The sequence below is a fragment of the Heloderma suspectum genome, chromosome 2 (assembly GCF_057233095.1).
Source record: "Heloderma suspectum isolate Gila_16-S chromosome 2, 16-S_ref, whole genome shotgun sequence".
Lineage (NCBI taxonomy): Eukaryota > Metazoa > Chordata > Lepidosauria > Squamata > Helodermatidae > Heloderma > Heloderma suspectum.
The window spans coordinates 110,750,486-110,774,617 of record NC_139459.1 but is presented as its reverse complement, the minus strand read 5'-3'; the positions used below and the strand labels follow the sequence as shown (position 1 = coordinate 110,774,617).

General features: G+C 39.9%; 1 protein-coding gene across 27 annotated transcripts in view; it reads left to right on the top strand.

Moving 5' to 3' along the window:
• MPDZ (multiple PDZ domain crumbs cell polarity complex component) overlaps positions 1-24,132 on the top strand; it is a 136,933-nt gene that overhangs the window by 23,262 nt on the left and 89,539 nt on the right. For 26 of the 27 annotated variants that reach the window (XM_084834489.1, XM_084834490.1, XM_084834491.1 and 23 more), the window contains 10 exons: positions 3,154-3,375; positions 4,676-4,815; positions 6,980-7,193; positions 7,806-7,934; positions 9,942-10,145; positions 12,874-12,994; positions 13,765-13,853; positions 16,235-16,430; positions 19,083-19,172; positions 22,039-22,125. In XM_084834489.1, the coding sequence (XP_084690615.1) occupies positions 3,154-3,375; positions 4,676-4,815; positions 6,980-7,193; positions 7,806-7,934; positions 9,942-10,145; positions 12,874-12,994; positions 13,765-13,853; positions 16,235-16,430; positions 19,083-19,172; positions 22,039-22,125 (1,492 nt within the window). The remainder of the gene's footprint in view (positions 1-3,153; positions 3,376-4,675; positions 4,816-6,979; positions 7,194-7,805; positions 7,935-9,941; positions 10,146-12,873; positions 12,995-13,764; positions 13,854-16,234; positions 16,431-19,082; positions 19,173-22,038; positions 22,126-24,132) is intronic. The other variant, XM_084834510.1, reaches the window with a different exon arrangement.

The following is a 24,132-nucleotide window of genomic DNA, read 5'->3' as shown; positions in this document are numbered from 1 at the left end:
TGCTTCTCAAAAGAATAGATTGACTGCTTTTCCAAGGTGTGCCTATCAAAGGGGAACAAAGAGTGATCTTCCCGCTTTCCTCTCCCTCCCACTTCTTCTCTCTTTCCAGCTCCATGCAAGAAAAGCCAAGTTTTAAAAATAAGTACTGACTCTGATTTTGTTGCCTAAAATGCTGACATGCCATAAATGCAACTGAAGTAGATTTTTTTTTAATTAGGTAAATTTCAAACAAACTACTGGAAGTATCATTTGATTGAGATGGACATTTAACTGTAATACACAAATGTGTGTTTTTATCATATATTGTGGCATCAGAGATTTCCTTTGTTTGTTTCCTGCCAAATTATGTCAATATTGCAGATGTTATATACATAAAAGGAAAGGCAATTGTGGCAAATTAGCATAAGGCAATTTATAGAACAAAACCATGTTCCTTTCGTACAGTACTTACATAATCACTTCGCTATAAAGCTACCTTATGATGGAGTTATGGTGGCTTTATTATTGTGAAGCAGAACAGTTTATATGCAGTGAAAAAATATTACTTATAACTACAGAAAGCATATTGGTTGTGTGGCAATGATCCTCAAACTACTTTGGATGTCACATCAAAATTAAACCACACACAAATATGAGAGTAGTCCCATTGATGAGAACTGTCACTTAAAACTTCCACTATTCACATACTGTTCCCTGTGGAAAGATGTAATTAGGATGAGCATACACCAGTGTTTCTTTATTGTACCACAACTGGATATTATTCTAGAGAAAACTCTATGTTCATGATATTGAAGATACACTGAGTCAAACTGAAGTTAGTGGCTAAGCTTCTGTAGATAATTGAATATGAAATAGACTTGCAGAAGTGGGAAATGTTGCTACATTTGTAAGCCATGTTGGCTCCCTTCACATGCACCTTCACATTCACATATATGGTGCCATCACGTATAGACCAACCCAAGTGGTGGAGTGATTCTAGGACCATGTGGTATGTGTGGAGCTATATGGGTGGGTCCAATGGCATAGGTTTATATGCAGAACAACCTTCTGGTTGTTGCTCTTCCTTTTGATCAGGTGATGATGGGACAGAAAAGGCCTATGAAATTCGCTCTGTTCTTGTTGTTCTAGTATTGAACACTAAATATTTACATGGATACTGTAGCTTTGTGGGATTGCACCACAGGCAAATGGCTCCACTGAGGATGTATGTTACCAGGGCCAAAAGGAACCAGTTTGAGAGTAGCTGTGCCACTTTTTTTTCCTGACAGAAGGCACCATGCCTTTAACAGAAGAATTTAATATGCAGAAATTCATCCGTTCAATTTTGCCAGCACTACGTCTCTGTGCAGGGCAAAGCTACATATATTCAGTTTCTGCCTGTCATACATCTGTTAAAGCTATTGAGCATTTCTTGGAGAAAAAGTGGTAATCCTAGCTGAAGCCAGAGTAGTGTGGTAGGTAAACATTTAAACCCATATGTGGCTGTGGAATATATGGTCTAGTCTTGGGCAAGTCGCTGACGCGCAGTCCAATTTCCCTCAAAGGGTTCTTGTGGAAGAGGTGAGGCTTGTGAAACACATTGGATTGGATCCAGACTTTGTCATGCTTAGAGTAGATCCATTGGAATCAATACGACTTAAATTAGTCTTGACTAATGTCCCATTGATTTCAATGGGTCTATACTAAGAATGACTAAGTCTGGATACAAGCCAGGGTACGTTGGAAAGTGCTATAATAGGACTGATATAATCACTGAACATGTATTTATACAACAGTGTAGTTATTCTCCATGACATGAAGCTTTTACACTGTGTCTTAAATTAATAACTTTAAATTATTGGCAAGTTGATATACCATGGATGAGTAGCAGCTATAGTATTTTTTATATACCTATATCAGTCAAAGCCATTTTCTGTTTGGGTTGGTTCCATCTCCTCCTCCCTTGCTCTGAAAATCATGAGCAAGAGCCAGAAGCCACTTTGTCTGACATAGTGTTTTCACATTAAGCTAATCCCCTTTGAACATACAACTCAATTTCTTTAATTGCCTTTAAAAATGAAGATCATTAGAGTGTAGTGCCACTATCAATTACTATGGACGAGTTAGTAGTCAATAATAGAAGTCTGCCACAGTCCATACTAGAGCCTTTAAAATGCATCGTAAGTCTTACGATCTTGAGTTAGACTGGCATAAATTAAGATTGTTTTTATTCTTCTCTTTTGTAACTGATCTCAAGTCATACCAGGAAACTGTGCTCCACTCCTTTGCCTTTCCATTTTTTGAGGAGTTGCAGGAGAGATGATTCTTCTTCCTAAAACAGTCTCTTTTCTTTGCATTGCTGTGCTGTTCTCTAAGAAAGGGGAGAAGGATTGGCTTCATGATCTTCAGGCGCTGTGATCTGTAAAAGCAGTGAAGCCTATCTTCATTTTCTATTCCAAGAAAGAGCTCTTGTTGTCCTTAAGAGAGCATTAAGCCATCTTGCCTAGTATGTGGTCTCCGATAGGGGATGCAACCAAAAGAACTGCCAGTGCTATGGAATAAATCCTGTGATTCATTTATAGCATCTGAAATCTGCTCCTCATGTTATATTCCCTAAATCTTAGGGGCAATCCAAGTTAAGCACTTTTAAATACATTCATTTCAGTGAGTGTTTTAAGCATGTGCTTAAGTCCCATTGAAATCAGTGGAACTTAAAATTGCTTAACTTTGGCTTGATAGCACTTTGTGTTGTTATTTTTAATATGAGTATAGAAATAAGCAGTGATTGGAGATGCGTGCCTTTATAATTTCATACTGACATGAAATATACTTGACTTGTACATGTACAGTGACTGAACTGTACCTGACACTGAGAGTGGGTCCTTCTACAAATAGGCTGTAGAGTGTCTATGAAATTACTGAATCTAAATGAATGTTGACTCTCATGCAACCAATGTGTACAATATTTATTTTCATTTAGTGATTCTGTGATTTGTTTTTATGACATCTTCAGTGTCTTGACTCTGTTTTGAATATAAGTCATGTATTGTTTTAGGATGTGGAACCCCTCTGCCCCCTCCAAGTATTAAGTTTTTGGGTTGTTGATCATTTTTTAGGTAACTGTTCTTCTGTGCTTCACAACTAAAATTCAACCATGTTGCACATGGTTTTCAGGTAAACTTGGTACCATCTATCTCCTCATCTGGTGAGCTCCTGCAGCTTCCCCATCATGGTACTATTGTGGGTTCTTCACTTCACAATGAATCCTATCTGTTGGCTCAGCAGAATGGCAGCCTTTCTAGTGGGCTAGGAGCAGCTACACGAACCATCACTCCCCAGATTAATGGGAAGTCTGCCAGCGATGAATTTGAATTACTGATAAGGAATATGGCACAGGTAAAATGTCATAACTTGAATTAATAACCAGATGAAATGGACCACAAGAAGTGGTTTATGAAAAATGTGTATGAGAATCAAAATATAATAGTGAAATTCACAAAACATTTATATGATTTTTTTGGCTAACTGGAAGTTTACATGTATATCACACTGTCTCTGAATATTAATATTTGGCAAACATGCAGGCAGTCATACATAGTCAATTGAATAAATACATATCACTTTCAACAGGACATGACATTGATAAGCCATCCCAAGTATCAGGGTGAATAATCAACCTGTGTATATATATATACACTAAACCAGCTCAGTGATGAGAAATTTCATACATTAATACATTCAAAAGATGCAATTCTCTTTCAACATAAATTATTGTAAGTAAATCAGTCTAAAGAGCCAACCCAGCTTATCTTGGGTAAGAAATCAACAAATGTATATATACAAAATATTTTCTCTAAATTAGCATACTTAACAATGATGAAGGTGCTCATACATCAATCGATACAATGGATACAAATCCCTTTATAAAACTATAGTAATGATGAGCCAACCCCGATTATCTTGGGTGAATGTCTTAGATGAATTCTTAGGTGAACAACGGCAACTCCAGAATGTAGTATTGTTTCTACACTTCCTCAGAAGAAACTATAGTTTATTTGACCAGAGTATTCAATCAAACTATATTCCTCTCTTACACCATGCTCAATGATGAGGCTGAAGGCTGTTTGAAGAAATAATACATTGGAGTACTTCAAAAGATTTTTACGGAATCTTGTTAACTCCAGCACGAATTGTGATTTAATTCAATTAACTTGAATTAAATCACAATTTGGCACTTTGACTTGATGCTACATGATTGGGAACATCCCACAGCTTTGCATGCTCCTCTCCTTTGTCTTATTCTTCTGTCTTGGTTGGGCATTCCCCCTTCCTTTCAGTTCCAGAGTTAATTATGTGTTAATTCTGATCATACTTAGTCCAAACCCCACTTTGCAAACTGGCATCCAACCATTAGTGACCATGCCAGTGCAGATGCTAACCATAGTTAGTTTTGAAACTGAAAGGGATGGAGGAAGTGCCGGATGGGACAAGCGCTCAAGCTTGTGGGATACCCAGATTGCCTAACCATGCCGATCAGAACAGCCCGTTTGTTACGTGTGCACTTGATTTATTTGTTATTTGCCTGTGTTGTTTATTTGTTTTGTGTCATTAAATCTATGAACTTGACATGAACTTTGAAATCATGTTGCTTCTGAATTTGTTTCAAAGTGATACTTCTCATTGTGTTTGCTAACAGGGGCGCTTTGTTGAGTCAATAGAACTTGTAAAACCTCTAAGTGGTGGCCTAGGTTTTAGTGTAGTTGGCCTGAAGAGTGAATACAGAGGTGAACTTGGAATATTTGTTCAGGAGATTCAAGATGGAAGCGTGGCACAGAGGTGAGATTGCCAGTAACTTTTTTCTTACTCATATTTTGAGGATGGGAACAATCTATAGGAGAAACTCAGCTATTATTCATGAGAGATAATAAGCCATCTGCCAAGAGGATTCTAATCCTGATAATATTTATGTATAGTTTGAATTTCTTACAAAACTGAAGATCTTACAACAATTATTTCTTTTGCAAGAGCACGGATTTTGTCCATCTATATGTTGAGCATTTTGTACATTTATACAAGTTGTCATTTTCCTTTTCTCTCCTTGGGGAGTGACCATAGATCATTGGTAGAGCCCATGCTTTGTATTCAGAAGATTCAGTCCCCGGTGTCTCCAGATAGGGCTGGAAAAACTGAACTAGTGCTCTGACTCGGTATATAGAAGCTTCCTATGTGCCTGTGTTCCTTTGTTGTGTGATGTACTACTGAAGGCCAAGAGGTGTGGGTTTACCAGATAAGGGCAGCACAAAGTATGTCACACTCTTAGAAACCTCATCTCTCTTGTCATGCTTTGTCATAGTAGACTATTTTCATGGGATTTTTAAAAAGTGCTTGTTTCTGAATCACTGTTCATATGGATGTTTTAACAGTTGTCTGAAAAAGTATTTCATATTTGAAACACATTGGGCTTTTAAAAAGTTGATTGTTTCCTAGTTCCTCGTGAGGCTTTTACTCAGTGGAATTTTATAATAATTTTCCTGCTTGTTGGATTTGGTCTTTTACACAGTCCTCTAAATAATGGCAGACTATAAAAGCTACAGTTTACTTTAGAGCAGAGATATAGAACCTCAGGCCCAGAGGCCAGATCTCACCCCCCTGGGGTCCCATTCCAGCCCTCCAAGATTCCCCAGATCACACTCCCTTCCCCTGGCCACACCCATATTATTATTACACCATCAATATACATATTGTATAACCAAAAAGCCAGGTACTCACCCCAAGGAGATTATAGTCTAAATGTTAACTCGTGTGTGTGTGTGTTGTGGTGAATGAGACAAGAGGTGAGAGGCAAATGTAACAAGGGATAAATGCAAGCTAGTGTATTTTCTGTATTGTAATAAAAGTTCTATCCTAAAATTACATTTCCATGCAGACTATCTGTTTTCTTGTGTTTGGAACAATATGCAGAGACAAACTTAGGGAAATAAAATTCATTTAGATTTCCTAGTAGCATAATGATTGGGCCCATGTCAATAATAATTGAATACTGTACTACTGTGATTACTCTGCTAGAATCTAATCAATTGTTTTTTTCCTGCTATCTGAACAGAAACATCAGTGACAGTTTATTTGGAGATGCATTTTCTGGCCCCATCAGGAAATAACGATATACTGAAATACTTTTTAGGTCACTGCAACACAGAAACAGATAAGTTTAGAGAAGAACTAAATTAATGAGTACTATCAAGCCAAAGTTAGTTACTTTTACATTCTGATTTCAGTGGAACTGCAATAAGCATGAACTTTATGAAGCAATGGGACTGAAAAGGGACTAACTTTGGCTTACTTGTGCCCAGGGTTCTTAAAGAGACATAGCTTAGACTCACAGTTTACTTTTCTTCAGTTTACTTTGATGTAAGTTTGAGGAAAGGTTATGTGACTGCCTGATAATGCATTCTTCATTATAAAATGAATCCCTTGTGTAACAAAAGTAGAAAGATGTGCTTTGTAATATAGGTTCCTGCTTTGGTTTTTAAGAAAGAAAATTAGTCCCCATCCCTTCTTAAGATCTTGATGGAAGTGTTGTGTAAGTAAACTATATGGATTGATGAATATTCAGCACTTGAACTGTGAACGAAGTAGAACACTTGGTCTGTTAAGCAGCAGGTTCAAAGTCAAGAATGAGGTTCCCAGGCTACAGCAAGGAAGGCTGGAAGCAACCAATATGTAATATGCTTAGTCTCGGATGGGGGTGCAGGGAGAAGGAGCTAGCTGTGGGTGAAGCCAGGAGACAGTGGCAGTGGGATTAGCTTCAAAAGGAGCTGATCACTAGGGTGCCAAGATAGCAGCTCACAGCAAAACTACAGGGAAAGATTAAAAAAAGTAGTTGGAAGAAATAGAAAAACAGGATTAAAAGAAACTACTTTGGAAAAACTGTCAAAAATGTAATATTTGGTGGCAACACTTATTTTTGTTGATTTCTTTACTCTTCATATGCCTGTAACAGAGATGGAAGGCTGCAGGAAGCAGATCAAATTCTTGCTATTAACAGGCAAGCCCTTGACCAGACAATTACACATCAACAGGCTATCGGCATACTACAGAAAGCAAAAGATAGTGTCCAGCTGGTTGTGGCTAGGGGCTCTTTGCCTCAGCTTATCAGCCCTGTAGTTTCTCGGTCTCCATCAGCTGCTAGCACAATCTCAGCCCACTCCAATCCGGTGAGTATATCATATGCACACTGAAAACAAATAAACCTTGTTTTTTTTTCTCAGCTTGTGGGTGGTTGCAGTTTAAATGCTACTCTCTGTACTTGTATAGGTTAATTGTCCTTCCCCTTGAGGTAAAGATATTTGTGTAATATCTTTTCCCTGAACATGAAGCAGGCAGTTGAGTAGCTGCATCTGCGAAGGAAGCTTCCCACGCTCCCAGTGTGTCTTTCAGTGCACAGGCAAGAGCGTGGGAAACCATCAAGGCCACTTGATGTGCAATGTAGGTGATGTGGCTGTTGCTGAAAGTAAGTCCTGCTTGTTGGGGGGGGGGGCATAGAAATGTGAAGGCCCGGGAAAAACTAGATGGGGTAAATTTAAAAGAAAAAAGTTTTCCCCCAGGTTTATCTAAGGACAAAAAAAATCCCTGGAAAAAATGATTTTAAATTTTTATCCCCCCCGCCTTTTTTCCAGGCCTTCACATCTCTAAGGGGGCCTCATATATGTAAGGGATTCCTGGTATGGATTGGTGCCATTTCATGAAAGGTTTCTCCGCCAGTGCAAGTAATGTTTGTTCGCCTTAGTATTTTTTTAATGAATTTAATTTAGTATTTATCTTTGTAGGTTCATTGGCAGCATGTGGAGACCATTGAGTTGGTGAATGATGGCTCGGGTCTGGGATTTGGGATAGTGGGTGGAAAATCAACTGGAGTGATAGTTAAAACCATCCTTCCAGGAGGAATAGCTGACCAGGTACACACAGCCTAGTATATTCTTTAAAGCATCAAGTGATATAGAATTACATTAGAAGTATCATCTAATAACCATCCGTCTTAATTTTCTTGAGGTAAAAATAGGGGTGCTAACGTTTTATGTGGGAAAATGCCTTTCATTAAGGTCTATGTCCCATCTCCCCCCCCCCCCCAAAAAAAAAAAAAAAAAAAGACCATAGAGCCACACCATGAAAGCCCCAGCCAAAATTAGTGTGCTGGGCATTACATATGAATTATGAGAGACAAATATGTTTCATGACTACCATCTGAAATAATTAGCTATTCCACCCTTTCATTGGCTGCTTTTCCCCTGCTGATGCAGATCTCCCAAGCAGCATGAAAAGAAGGTGGAGGGAAAAGGAAAGTGCTTTGGAGAAGTCTGTTTTCATAATGATTTTTCAGACTTGACTTTGTCTGTATATTGCTCCATTACTTGATGCAGATGAGGCATTCTGCTCTTCCTCATGGAATACTGAGAGGCAGGAGCCTTATTCATGCATTCTGAGGGCCAGACTAAATGTTCTGCTAATCAGGCGTAGTAGAGCTGTGTGTGGTTGGCTTGCTTACGTCCACGTAAGCACACGCAGCTCTGATTTGGCTCCAGTGGAGATGGGTTTTTTCTTTTTCTTTTTTTAACACCCCCTCCCCCACACAGGGGAGTGGGTGGAATTTCAGCTAAAGCAGGAGGGGGAAAACCTTAAATCCCCCCTCCCGAATTGCCACAGTCTTGATCCAAACCGGGGCTGCATGTGCTTACAAGGAGGTAAGTAATTAAATCACACATAGAAGGTCTAGTTTGGCCCTAAAAGTGAGTAAAGTAAACACGTGAGGAGGAGGAGTGTTCTAGCTCCTGCGCCTCTGTCACTGTTTCCATCATCCCCTACACAGTGTGATCCACAGTGGTGTAGTGGTGAGAGGGTTGGACTGGGAGCCGGGAGATCCAAGTTCTAGTCTCCACTCGGCCATGGAAGCTCACTGGGTGACTTTGGGCCCGTCACAGACTCTCAGCCCAGCCTACCTCACAGGGTTGTTGTTGTGAGGATAAAATGGAGAGGAGGAGGAGGGTTATGTACGTCGCCTTGTGTTCCTTACAAGAGGAAAAGAGGCAGGATAACTATTGCAGGATAACTGCAATAATTAAATAAATGTCAGTGGGGCTGTGAATACACTCTGGTTTTCAGTCAGAACTCTAATGGAGGTATCCAAGGTGCTGAAAACATTTTGGGGATAGGGTTCAGCACTTTGGATAGCTCCTTTGGAGTTCTGACTGAAACCCAGAATGGATTCATTGTCCCATTGACATAGGAGCCACCAGCCTCCACTGCCTCTACACATGAAGGGTGACTTGCTGAAGAGGGGAGCCTCTATCCATACAGGCTCTTCTTGTGATCTGGAACCTTGGTTAGCCCCCCTGCCCCCTCGCACGTTTACTTTACCCACTTTTAGAACACCACTAGGCTCCCAGGTACGGAGCTCCCTCCTGCTCCTGCTTATGCATGAATTATCAAGTTCCTCTACTCCAGAGGAACTTGAGTTACTAATGGGAAGGAGTGACTCACTTTGCTGTGTTGATGGCAGGTGCACTGTTGTTGCCTGGGGAGGTTACAGTATGGCAGGCTATGCATACACCTGTGTATCACTGGATTGATGAGTTTGTACTGAAGAGGATAGGATCATGGCTAGTGGTAGTAGTACCTCTGGTGGTAAATAGTAGTAGTAATACATTGTGCATACTTTTTGAAACATAAGCATGGAACATTTTGGGGCCACGTTTAACTGTGTGGGGGTTTGTGTCTTTTTTTTTAACCACAGTAACATGAGAGTATAACCCAGCTGTTCAAAAAACCACACAAAGTTTTATTGCAGTTACAATCCCTGCATAATAGTAATAGTTTCTTGCTAGGTTGTGTGTGTGTGTGTGTGTGTGTGACAGATGAATTTATTTTCTGGGGAATTTTTAAAGTAATTTGAGTTCTTCCTCATCCAGCATGGCAGGCTATGCAGTGGAGACCACATCTTAAAAATTGGTGATACAGACCTGGCTGGAATGAGCAGTGAGCAGGTGGCTCAAGTCCTCAGGCAGTGTGGAAACAGAGTGAAGTTGGTTATCGCCAGGGGACCAGTAGAGGAGCCTGCACCACCAGCAGTTCCTCCAGGCACCCCAGTGCAAACATTTGTGATGGATAAGCAGGTAATGACAAGACAACATAAATTTAGGAAATGGCAACATGATAACAGAGGCTTGAATGGTGGTTCGTTATTAAATAGATTTCATGGGCTGCTGTTTTCTTAAACGGAGTGTACTTCACAATCACACCATATTTTTCTTAATTAAAAAAATCCCTCGCCATAGTCAATAGAATAGTCTGCACTGGGGATTCTGGGGAGCCAGACATACAAATACACAAACGATTTCTAACCCACTAACCTCAGTGTGCCACTTGAATGGTGCTTTAACAACAGCTGAACAATCAGTGTGTTGCAACACCTCCCACTTACTCTGCGGCAGCCCTTTCAGTCCAGCTGGATTATTAAAACAGTTTCTCCAGTATGCCTTTCTTCTGCTGCTCTCCGCATTCGCCACCTCATCTCCAGCATCCATCAGCCGGCTCCTCTCTGTGCCAGCCGGCACACAGCTGCAGTTCTTCACCTAGGTCAGCTGCCACATCTTCAGCTGCTGCTAGTCATGTGCCAGCTACCCAGCTGCTGTCTTCATTGCACGTTGTACCCTTCATTTCTGTTTTGCTATTCTGGCTATCTTCCTTTGCTCTCTGAAAGGTGCCCTCATTTACCAAAAACCCTCCATGGTTCTCCCTTAGTCACAAACGATTGCTTCTTTTCACACTTTGGTAAGCTGCCAAGGAAGGATGCTGCTAGTAATGTGAGAATTGAAAGAGGAGTTGCGATAGGGTGTTGGTGTATGTAAACAAAGGAATATCAGAAAGTGAAAGCGCCTACGTATTTCTTCATTTGCTTGCATAAAGATTTTTTTTCATCAATTCTAGGAAGAGTCTCGGCATCCTGTATGGATAATGTGACTGCAGTCTAGCAGGATGCTTCAGTTAACTTGATTTTATTCAGTAGAATGAGGTGCTACTCAGTGGAGCTGTAGTTGCCTCAAAATGTAGAGAAACAAATAAAGGCGATAAGAGAACAGATTCAAACGTTTCTGCCAAAGGCACAGTTTATTCCAGTGACCTTATAATCTTTCATTTTATGTTTTTTCTGCTGTTTTCAAGAAGAATTCTTCAAACATAATTTAAACCATTCCTTCCTATCAAATATGTCCACTTTAGAAGCTGTCCTTTAGTTTATAAATAAGCCTTCCTTTCCCTTAATTGCTAGTTGATTTTATACCAATAGCTCTTTCTGGAGTTAAGTAAAAGGGAAGACGGTAGCTTTGCTTATTGGATCCCTATGAAATAAGAATAAAAAGCTATGATGATTGGTTACTGAGTTATTTTTACTTTCCCTTCAGTAGAATTTTGCCTTCTTTCAGTTCTAGTCAGTTATTATTTTCTCCCCTTCCCCTTATCCCTTGTGCTACTCTTTTTCTAGCACACTCCAGAATTTTTAATCTGCCAGTGGGAATGTCCCAGAATGGCATCCTGCTCAGCATGTTCTTGCTGACAGAAGGGGGAGAGGAAGCAATTTTTACAATTCTACTCTCTATCTGCAGCCACCAGCACCATCTCCCCCACTGTTCCAGAGGGATCTTCTAACCCTCCAGAGCAGATTTTTTTTGGGGAAATAGGGGACTGCAGGGGGAGGGGGGGAATTGGTGATAATCACCTCCTATAACATTTTGCATCATCAAGATGGTTTTTGAAACTTTTTCCATAGATATACATATACCTGAGACAACATTTTATTGGAAGGGATCATGCACACAAATTGATTAGGCATAATCCCATGAGCTGAATGTGTTACTTTTTTTAAATAAAACAGATGCAGTTAAATTATAATATATTTTTAGTGGATACAATTTATTATATGCAAAATTTGGCTCTTCTTCCAGTTAACATTCATAGGATGAGTGCTTTTGGCTAATTTACTTTTCTATTCATTATTTTCACTTAAAACTAGTCTGTTGTGGTAGTATTAGGATTTGGAAGGATGTCAACAATATGTTCAGTAAAACTATTTGTTTTTAAATTTTAGCTCTTGAATGGAAAGTTTCAGATTTTATTTGTTTGAGAGAGAGAGAGAGATACACTCACTCTCTCTCTCTCTCTCTCTCTCTCTCAATTTAATTTTAATTGTTTTTGTTTACTTTGACCGCTAATTTGTTTCTGTTGAATGATAGTGATCTTAGTGGAGCTGAAGCTTAAAAGATCTCCAAACTGCAAAGTACTGTATAGAGACGCAAACTGCAAAACACTTTATAGGTTATAGGGTAGCAGTGCAAGCCCACTTTAAGAAAAGCACTTTGAAGGCCTGACCTGAATTGGCAAGTAATGTTAACTTTGTCGAAGCTTCACTAATTCTGCCAGAATGTTGCTGGCTGTGTAACCAGTAGTGTTCTGGTGAGTAACGCTATCTATTTGCAACTCGGGTGCCTGACTATTAGGGCTTGGATGAGAAATATAACAACTTTGTCAGTTCCTGTAAGGTAGGGGTGTCGAAAGGCTGGACCAAAAGTGCAAAAATACCAGCATATTGTAGCTTAAAGCTCTTATTACCAGTCATTAAGCCTTAGGAGAGACATTTCAACCTTTTAGAATGGGAAAAAACTGCTTGAAAGCTGGGAAATCATGAAATGATGGTCAGTCAGGCAAAATGGCATGGGAGCAGCAGAAGGGACAAGTCTTTCTGGGGAACCCTGGAGGGGTGGATTTGGCCCGTGGGTCTGAGGTGCAACACCCTTACTGTAAGGACTGCGTTTGTGGAACATGACTGATTTTTTCTTTCTTTCTAAGAGAGAGGAAGAGACGCAAGCTGAAAATGTTATAGATGGAAACACATTTGATGTGGAACTTACAAAAAACATCCAAGGATTAGGAATAACTATTGCTGGCTACATTGGAGACAAAACCTCAGGTAATATTATGAGTAGGTCTGGGAAGCAAAGACTGAACATATTCCTCCCCCGCTGCAAGGCCCCTGTTTTCCATTTATTGACTATGGGTAGGTGAGCTTTTCAAATGACAATCTAAATGTTTAAAATACAGAAGGTTGCGATACGTAGTGTAATCTTTCTGCAAGAAAAGAAAAGTAGTTGTGTATTGTTTTTCATTTTGAAATTTGGATTTCATTTTAATGATAGTTTTGCAAACTGGAATAGCTTGAATTCTGTGAATGCATTTACTTGGTATGGAATCAAACCTTGATGTCAGCGCCACTCCAATCGGCTTATTTTCAAAGTTCAGGTCACCTCATTTAATTAGTGGACTTGATTCGCTTCACTCGTTACATTTATAGCACAGACACAAGCTGAAATGTATGTGGGAAACTAATGCATGATTTAAAAGATACTGATCTTCAAAAGATGCAGATATAAGGCATCTGCAAGTTCCCAGGATCCAGTAATAAGCTGGAACACTCTGCTTTTAAGTACCTGTGTGTTAAAATGCAAGTTTGTCTCCTGCCTTTTATGATGTGGCCCTTTCAGAAATATGGCGTCAGTGAATCTGTTGTAAATGATTCAGATTAAGTGCTAGGATGGGAATCTAGCGTAGAATTTTGCTTAAGTGTCCTAGAGACCAGTGTTGGTATGCTCTGCTTGGGTCTGTGGGCTCAGGTAGTAGGGACTGACAAAGCAGTAGCTCAAGTGTTGTTTTAATCACATGACTTTTACTTTTAAATCACAGAACCTTCTGGTATTTTTGTAAAGAGTATTACAAAAGGCAGTGCAGTTGAGCATGATGGTAGAATCCACGTTGGAGACCAAATTGTAGCGGTAAGTAATGATGGAGGAGTGCTTTTATGGGCTTTTTGCTTTTATTATTCACGCCTTATTGCCTTACTGACAAATTGAAAACAAACAAATCACTGGATTGAGATGGTATGCAACCAAGAGTTCTTCAGTTGAACTCTACTTCTCTGACAAAAAAAATGTAATATGTTCCTAAGATCTGGCTCTGTACCAGGGGACTAGAAAGTGCCCAGTGTAACACCAGTCTTTAAAAAGCGATCAGGGGCAGGGGGAGAGAAACAGGACCTAGGAAATTACAGGTTTGTTAGCTTTACAACTTCTCTGGGTAAATTGGTGGAAAGCAATATTACAGGTAAATTTATCAAGCATATAGAAGTTTTGCTGAAGAAGAATCAGCATGGCTTCTAGAAAGCTAAGTCCTGTCTCACTAAACTTTTAGAGTTCTGTGACTGTGTCAACAAGCATGTGGATAGACATGGTTTACTTGGACTTTGGATAGACATGGTTTACTTGGACTTTGGATAGACATGGTTTACTTGGACTTTCAAAAAGCATTTGACGAAGTCCCTCACCAAAATCTCTTGAGTAAACTTAGCAGTTATGAGATAAGAGGAGAGGTCCTCTTATGGATCACAAACTGGTTAAAGTACAGAAAGTAGAGAGTAGGAATAAATGGACAGTTCTCACAGTGGAGAGGTGTAAACAGAGGGATTCCCCCCAAGAGTCTTGACTGGGACCAGTGCTTTTTAACATGTTCATAAATTAACTGGAGTTAGGAGTGAGCAGCGAAGTGGCCATGTTTATTGATGACACCAAATTATTTAAGAGTGGTTAAAAAGAGGGATGGTGAAGAGTTGGAAATGGATCTCTCCAAATAGGGGGAATGGACATTAAAATGGCAAATGCTCTTCAGTATATGTAAGTGTAAAGAGATGCACATTGGGGAAATTTTTCCCCCTAAATTCACATATACTCTGATGGGATCTGAGTGACTAACCAGGAAAGGGATCTTGGGGTTGTGGTGGACAGCTCGATGAAAGTGTTGACTCAGTGTGTAGCTGCTATGAAAAAGGCATATTCCATGTTGGGGATAATTAGGAAAGGAATCTAAAGTAAAACTGAATATCATAATGCCTTTATATAAATCTATGGTGCTATCACACTTGGATAAATACTCTCATAATACTAGAACCTGGGATCATCCAATGTAGTGGAATAGCAGGAAGTTCAGGACAGACAAACGAAGTACATCTTCATGGAACTGAAACGTCTTCACAAAAGCTAAACAAGTTCCATAGTTAAACTATGGAACATGCGATCACAAGATGAAGTGATTGCCCCTGTTTTGGACGGCTTTAAAAGGAGATTAGACTTTCATGAATGACAGGGCTACCAGTGGCTACTAGTCATGATGGCTGTATATGACTTCCAATATCAGAGGTAGTGTGCTTCTGAACACCAATTGCTCAGGAATGCAGTCAGGAGAGTCCAGCTATTGTCCTGCTTGTAGGCTTCCCATAGGCCTTTGGTTGACCATATAGGCCTTTGGTCTTATCTAACACAACTTTTCTTATGTTATCTTACAAATTTGTGGACCATGGTTCAGTTTTCTCCAGATGTTTGGGGTTTTCTTTTAAGATTTGCTTTCCTGTTACTAATAGAAAATGCACTGTATCCTAAACACTGATTAACTGTCACATAGGACTGGGCCACCTACTCACCAGTGTATGGAGACGTGCACTCCATAGCAGTGGTACTTGAGGCTGCTTTGAGTGTACTGCATCTTAGGAATTGGAATGTGTCCTTCATGTGGGTCTGTGTGTAGTACCTCCATCACCAGATTCAGCTGTCTGTTCCAAACACTGGAGCTTTTTGTATGCCTATTATTACTGATCTGCACTTGGAAACATGTTTAGTAATGCAAATGTTGCTAACGGTAGCTGTAACCATATGCAGACCACAACACAATTGCTGTATTCACCCTCTGCAGTTTTCCATATATTCATTTGATCATTCCAGTTGTCACTGATTACATGAATGTGTGGAAGTGTTATAGTTGGTTAGCACATGATTACTTATAACACTGGACTGTTTATTTAGCAATAGTAACCGAGCAAGGAAGTAATATGGTTATGATGTAAAATATTTACATAAACTTGGCTTTGTGCTCTTAGTGTGGCTTCATATAAACACGAAAAGCTGAATAAATCTGCGTGTAGTTTACTGAGATGTACAGAGAGAGCGAAGCAAAAGATAAAAGATCTAAGTGTCTGGAGACCAAAATAAAAGCTGACATTTTGCAAATGGCTAAAATGAGGTTTGGCTCATTTTGAATAACACAATTCTTGTATACTTTGCCTCCTTGCAGTGGCCTGCTGGAAATTAACATATGTTTAATCCTTCAGGTGGATGGAACCAATCTTCAGGGTTTTACCAACCAGCAAGCGGTGGAGGTTCTGCGGCATACTGGCCAAACAGTTGGACTCACATTGGTCAGAAGAGGCCTTAAGCAGGAAAATCACATTCGACCCCATGAGGACTTCAGTGGTGCTGTTGAAAAGGATTTAATTTTCCAAACGATGGATATTGGCACAGGCAAAGGTAATTAAGACTGGCTTTGCTTCAAATTAGTTGGATTTTATTTTCCATTCTCCAGCATGTAAGCCTAGGGAAAATGGGTTAAATTCGCCCTCAGAGTCTACTTTTTATTTATGCTTTGTAATTTGTACAGGGTTTTCTTATTCAAGGAGTTTGTGTCCTGCTTCAGTGTTTTCTAGAAAGATTTTTATTTTCCCTAATGTTTAGAGCCAAAGGAAGTGTCGAAAGGAAGCTCACTGTTTAAGAGATCAGGCAAAGAATTCTGGGAAAAGCAACAGAATGCTGGAGATCATTCTTACGCTCAAAGTGCAAAAACAGTCTTTTGGACTTGGGCCATACCTCAGTAGTGGAGTGCATTCTTTGCATGCAAAAGATCCCTGGTCCAATCTCTGGAAAATATAGTGTTTTTTAAAGGATATTGTGTAGCAAGAATGGAAGAGACCTCAGTCTGAGACTTTGGACAGTAGGCTAGATGGATTGATAGGCTGACAGTATAATGCAGTTTCATATGTTAAAATACTTTCACACTACTCACGCTACTTGACAGTTCAAACACCTGTACAGTTCATTCTAAAAGACTGGAAAAGTACAGTAGTGTGACACTGGCTGCGTTTGAATGATTGCGGGGTGAAAGGAACCATTGTGACTTCTTCTCCCACACTTGCTATGCACGCAACTGCGATTTCCATAATTACCCGTGATGCAGCAGAAGTTGCTGTGTTGTCCGAACCCAGCATGGTGCATGGTGGGGGTCCTTCTTACCAACACCATAACCCCTTCTACAAGCCATGGTTTGTGGCATGGGTAAGAAGCCACCCCTGCCATGCACCATGCCAGGTTCAGATGACACACCAACCCGGGCTGTATAGTGGGCAATTATGCAAATCGCAGGGGCAGGAGAAGAAGCCACAACAGCTTCTTTTACTCCCGTGATCCGAACCCGGTCATGGACTCTGGAGCATTCAGGGAGTTACAAGAATACATATCGCTGGGCTATAATCAGACATGCATGATGGAGTTTTACATTAATTCTTGATATGATAAAAATTGCTATAAGATAACCTTTAACTGTAGTTTTTATGTGGTGACTATTTCTTCTGGCTTTGACCCCATGAGATGATGCGTGGGAGTTACAAAGTCCCAGAATCAGTTTCTGATCATTCCCTACAGTGTGGTAAATCTCAGAATCAAAAGATACGCTCATCATGAAAAAAAGAGAGACTAACTCAGTGATGATTTTTACTACATTAACAATGAATAATTATAGGCAGTCCTTTAGAACAAATAATAGAATTTGCAAGATTAATATTTTGCAGTAAAACTAATAAAATATCACCATACAAGAACACAAAACATAAAATGAATAAATGTGAGAATTTAACCTTCACTTCATATCTCATATCAGAGCCTCGTGTGGCGCAGAGTGGTAGGTGGCAGTATTGCAACCGAAACTCTCCCCACGACCTGAGTTCGATCCTAGCGGAAGCCGGGTCTCAGGCAGCCGGCTCAGGTCGACTCAGCCTTCCATCCTTCCGAGGTCGGTAAAATGAGTACCCAGCTTGCTGGGGGAAAGGTAGTCACGACTGGGGAAGGCAATGGCAAACCACTCCGCTATAGTCTGCCATGAAAACGTCAGCATAAGTGACGTCCCTCTAGGGGTCAGTAATGACCCGGTGCTTGCACAGGAAGAATCTTTCCTTTTTTTTCTTCTTCATATCAGGGAAGTTTACTCGCTGCCTGTTTAATGTTTTGTTTGAGACTCAAGCTCCTGTCATTAAAAACCTATCCAATGCTATTCTAGGAGGAATTCTTCCCATTTTGACCACCATAGAATCATACACAGGTCAAATCTTCCCCACTTGAACCTATCACTTTTTCCTCTCTTTGGACGAATATATAGGAGATCAGCCTGCAGATCAATTTTACTCTCCCTTTGCCAATTTTATTCTTCCGCAGTCTCTAACTACACAAGCTGGTGGTTAAAGAATGGTGGAAGAATATAATCTAAACTTTTAAATGTAGAATGATTATTGGTGACTGTTAATACAGACCCTGGAGATAGCTGTGGTTTGTAGTCAATCTAGAATAAAGGAGTGTCATCTTAGATAGAATAATTTTTTCTTGATACATCTGGAAAGCTTTTTGGATTGGAAGATCTCCTTGTTAGAGTGCCATTAACAGTGCAATACTATTCATGTCCACTCAGATGTAAGTCCAAATGAGTTCAATGGGCTTTACTCCCATGTAAGTAAGTATAGGATTTAGCCTAAGAGGGATGTTCCTTATAAATAAAGGTCTAGAGTACATGTCAATGTTTCTTTAAGTTAAAAATCGCTCAGTTACTGTGCACATGCACCCACCCTGTAGTTTAGCTGAAAACACATCCTTAATTTGATCCTGTAGGGTAGCCTTCCTCAACCTGGTGCCCTCCAGTTGCTTAGGCCTTCAACTCCCATCAGCCCCAGCCAGCCTGGCCAGTCATCGGGAATGCTGGGGGTTGTAGTCTAAAACTTCTGGAGGCATCAGATTGGGGAAAGCTGCTGGAGGGAACGAGGAGCTCTTAGATCTAATGAAAGCAGGAAAACACATTACTTTCATTATCACAGAAGAATGGCATGCCCAGAGGTGCTGAGGATCTTCTTCTTTTTTTTCCAGAAAGCTGTGAAAGAGAGCAGGACTCTCCATTACTGTCATGCAGCACCAGTGTGGTTCATACTGGAGAAGATGTTAGTCCACAACAATCAGGTCCGAATTAATAACTTATAGTAGCATATATCTTTTTCCCTGTGAAAACATACTGGCTTGCACCTCCAAGCTTTTGCCTTACCTTTTTTTGCATGGTTGCACTCTCAAGCATTGCTCCTCTGTCTTATAAACCTGTCAAAGTGTAGTGTTTGAGGTATAATGCATAAATCTATCTTGGATGGAAAACAGGCAAACTCTGGAGCCATTTCTAAAATTTACACTATATAGTCCTTTTACCTGGACTAAGCAGCATGTATATTTTTCTGAGATTACATTTTCATAGATACTTTAGATGGAGGAGCAAGTCCTGAAATATAAACATGGATCTACACTTTATACTAGTTTTTTAAATATGATCTTCTCTCTGATATAGTTTTTGCTATTTTAGTCTTTGGAAACTAACATTACATCTATGGTGGTCTAATCCTTATGGTTAATTGCTTTCCTTTAGTAATAGCAACAGCTCTCTTTATTTGCATTTATGTTCATTGTCTATTTTTTCTAGTAGAGTTAGAACTAAACAGACTGACTTTCATGTTCTCTCCCTTGAAACTTTTGTCTTCTAACACATGCTTCTTCTTCTCAGACTTAGGTGACCAGCCATCTCTTAGTAGTTTTAGGTTTACTAAAACATACTAATATTCTGTATTGCATCTGTGCTATATTTTTAACACTTATTTTCTACCAGCAAGGGTTTTCTACTCTTACAGTAATGTTGAATGCCTTTATGTTACGAGATTATGGTGATTGTTTGCCTTTAAAATATTTAAACTGGAATGCACAAACTAAAAACTAGTAAGACGTTGGTACTGAAGGTGGCCCATTATTAGATGACATGTTGAACAAGATATTTCAGGATGTACAATTCTTCATTGGAATTTAAGGACTTTTAAAAATGTATTGACCGAGTGAGACCTTAAATTTTGTAGGGCATGTCATAGTTTAGCATGGGTAAAATCTATCTCCTGTTGAAGGCAGTGGTAGAACTCTCACTGATTTTTAACGGAGCCACGTTGTGTATACGGAAGTATTCACACATCCGCGGGTGGTCGCAGCAGTTTATGTCTTTGCTTTCAAATAGGGATGCGTGGTTTTTTGACATACCAAGCGGAATATGTAGCCCACCTGTCATGTATGGAACTCCAGCAAAGGCTCTGTAACTCTTTTGGTTTTGCTCTGTGCTTTGCAGTGCAAAAATTGTGTGTGCAAGCACTTGGTGGGCCACTGGTAGGCTACATTTGTACATGCATTTGTCGATTTTTACAGATACATGGTGAGTCACAAGCTGTGCATTAAATGATTACACTTGTGGAGATTATTGCATGCATATATGTGTGTGGGGTGTGTGTGAGTGTGTATATAATGTAGTTAAGCACCAATTATAGTAGTTACTTTCATGTTTCCTACACTCCTCTGTTATCTTTATTGTGCTTGTCATACTTACTTTGCATTCTTCTTCATACATTTTTCAGCCTTGAGGTAAACTCTTAAGTCCTTCAGGTATTAGAGATGCCTAGATACATCTCTTGTAGCACTCTCACTTCCCTGCCATCTTTTCTAAGAAATATTCACTTAGTAGTACTACACTTCAACAGTGTCTTTCTTATGTTTTTGGATGGGCTAAATCTATCAGAAGTGTACATGCTTTCGTGAACTCGCATTCTTCCACTGCCCTCTAGAGACCATGTTTCAATAGTAGCCTCTGAAACTAAGGTCATAGTTTTTTGGGGGGAGGGGGGTAAAACCCTAAATTGTCCATGCATATAGAGAACATTTGCTGTGTCCGTGCAAGTGTTTCAATATTAAGGCTTTCCCGTTGTAAGCACAAGTACATTTATTTGACTGTAGCACTCAATAACAAGCCAAGTCTATTATGAACAACACTAAAGCATGTTGTTAGTGTAACTTTTGTGCCAATTAATAAGTCTGGGATTGGTTCTGCTTTGATGATTCATATCTTGTAAAAGAACATATACCTATGCCTTGCAGCATACTGTGGTCAGTGCTAAGCTGTAGTTGTATTTTTTAAAATAAAACCCAAGATCTGTGATTACATTTCATAGCTTTGAAAAAAGCCATAATTATATCAGTGCATTGTGCTGTGTCCTTTAGATTCAAGCTCTTTATTTTAAATTGCTAGCGAGCATTACTGTAAAAAAACCCACCCATTTACTTTCTATTTTTTTAAGTACAGGAATTTAGTATGATGGTGAAAGAATAAAATGAGTACTTTAGAGAATAGCTGTGCCACAGAAAGACAAAAGATGCATGCAGTTTCTGCATTCATGGAAAGGAGAAGGTTCAGCAGAGGGTAGCCAGAGAGAAACCTAGTTATTGTGGAAGCTAGACGAGCTCAATTAGCATTCTTTGGAAGAGAGGAGATGAAAGAAGATCCTTGAGGTAATGCAACTCTGGAGTGAATAGCTAGGGTAAGTGCAAAAAGGCTGATCCTTGAGGTGATGCAATTCTGAGTTGAATAGCCAGTGTAAGTGCTAAAAGGCTATTTGGGTTAGTGTCCAATATAAATGATGCAAAATGAGATTTAAAGAATTCTCGTAAAAGGAATCTCACCATAAGCTGCTCATCTTGTGGGTCGCCAAGAGTTGGTGTGGATGGCTTAAAGAGAACCACTTTGAAAATACGTTGTGGTAGTTCCATTTATGTTGAAATGTCTATTTTTCTTTTTTTTTCTGTATTAGTAAACCTAATAAGGATAATAGGTGTCCGTTTGTGGCATTTTCTTTTTCATTTTAAACAAACTCTGACAGATACTTGAGGGATATAAATTCAAGTGCAATCCATTTATTCCATAAGGATAAGACTGACATAGTTTTGCTGTAGCTAACTGCCATACTACATCTTTTAGGTTTTCAGCTAACTTCCACAGATGAAGAAGTGCTGTTGCAGAACAAATGGCAGACGATTTTGGGGCCAAAGTATGAAGTTGTGGTAGGTAAACGCAGTGCCTTGCTATTTAAAAAATAACCACCACCCTCTCCTCATAGCTTTCTCTTCTTTCCTTGGGGGGGATTTTACATTTGTCTTTTAACATTTTAGAGCGCAGTCCTATGGGCACTAGACACTGCCAAGGCAGCCATAGGATTTTTCAGTTTTTTGAAACCAAGGTCATCCGATCTCGGTTCCAGGAAACCATGCTCCCCGACCCTCCATAGCCAGTGCGGTGCTTTCCACACCGCCATCTCTGTGCTCGTAAATGGAGTGCAGAGAGGGCAAAAAGGGGGAGGGGAGGAAACCTTGGAAGCCGCTTTAGACGCTTCCTATCGCGTCTCTGGGCCCCTTCCCTCCCCCTCTCCTAAGCTGTGGCTGGATGTGCGAAAATGCGCATCTAGCCACAAGTGCATGGCGGCTGGAGCACAGAGGAGAGGATCCCCTCCATGCTCTGTCTGCCCTGCATAGCTCGGTAGGGGATCTTTAAACTTTAAGTCTTTAAACTTCTAAAACAAAAGGTCATGTTACTTTGTTACTTAAGTTTTAGGACAAATAAGAAAATAAATGAAAGTTTCTGGGTGAGTAGTTCATAAGGCACTGCTCCTTAGGATCACTTGTCATGTTACCGATTTAGTGAATACATGAAGTGTACACTGCGGGTACCCCAGGATTCAAATATATATAGATGTGGTTATTTTGCCACCTCTGTACCATACGAATATATATATATGAGGAGCCAGAGTTCTTTGCAGCATTTATATGCAGTGAAATGAATTTGTGTTTTACTTCACACATGATGAATTATCCACTAATCCACATTGGAAGTATAATTTCAGTCCTTAATCATTTTCACACAAAATACTGTGCCAGCCTTGTAGTTATCAACTTGCCTGGTAGCCATAGTGACAAGGAATTCCACGTAGGCAACTGAGTAGTCTGGCACAGAAGAGATGGATCACACCATTCCTCCTCCACCAGGCCACTTTGTTACCTTTCTAAGAGATAATTATCCTGCATTTCTTTGCTGGCTGCAGAGGAGCAGGCTTCCTCTCCTCTGTGGTCAGCAAGGAAACATAGGCTGCTAGCCTCTTAATGGAGTAGTAAAACATTTGCATGCTAGTAATGTTTGTGGGCTTATTTACAAGGCTGCACAATGTCTTAATTTTGTAAAGTGTGCTCATTCAGACCTTTGCTTTGGTATGAGGAAGGAGGAGAATGCAAACCTACCAGCCTTATCTCCCTTTGTGTAGCACTTGCAGCCTGAACCGATGCCCGGTTACTCAGAAATAAGCTCCACTAAGTTCAGTGGTGCCCACAAGTAAGTGTGCACTGGATTTGAGCCAGTGTTTTAAGTCAGAAAGTAATACACCTGTTTCCACCTTGTTTTCACAAGGTTAGCATGGGTACATTGAGCATAACTCTTACTTGTTATTAGATTAACGAAAAAAGTAGAAGATAAAACCCAACAATTCCATTTATTAATAGTTTTCTGACAATATTTGAATTTAGATTATAGAATCAGTTGATAATGATGATGGTGAAATGATGACTCTGTTACTGAATTACGAAACTTGGGCAAAGGTGGGTGACTTGCCCATCCTTTTTGAGATGCAAGATTACCCTTTTTGTGGTCTGCTGTGTATCTTTTTGCAGCCCAATCTATCCTCATATGACTCTGGCTGCCAACAGTGCATAGTTCCATTTCTCTGGGCAGCATTTTTACTTGATGGCATCACTCAAAGTGGGCAGAGCTGTAGCCAAAGTACTGTGCTCATATTGTTGGCTCTGCTTTTGGGAAGGAAAATAGCATGGCTTGTTAGGAAAGCTACCCACTCTTGTCATACAGCATTCAGAATAAACAGCACTGGAAGTGAAGCCTTGCTTTACACGGTTTTTTCTTCCCGCGATTAGTAGTCTAAATAAAGGACTTTTAAAGGGTTATAGAATTTTTGCACATGATTCAATTCACCCACAAGGTCGTCAGCAGAGGCTTCGCATCCCCCTGCCATCA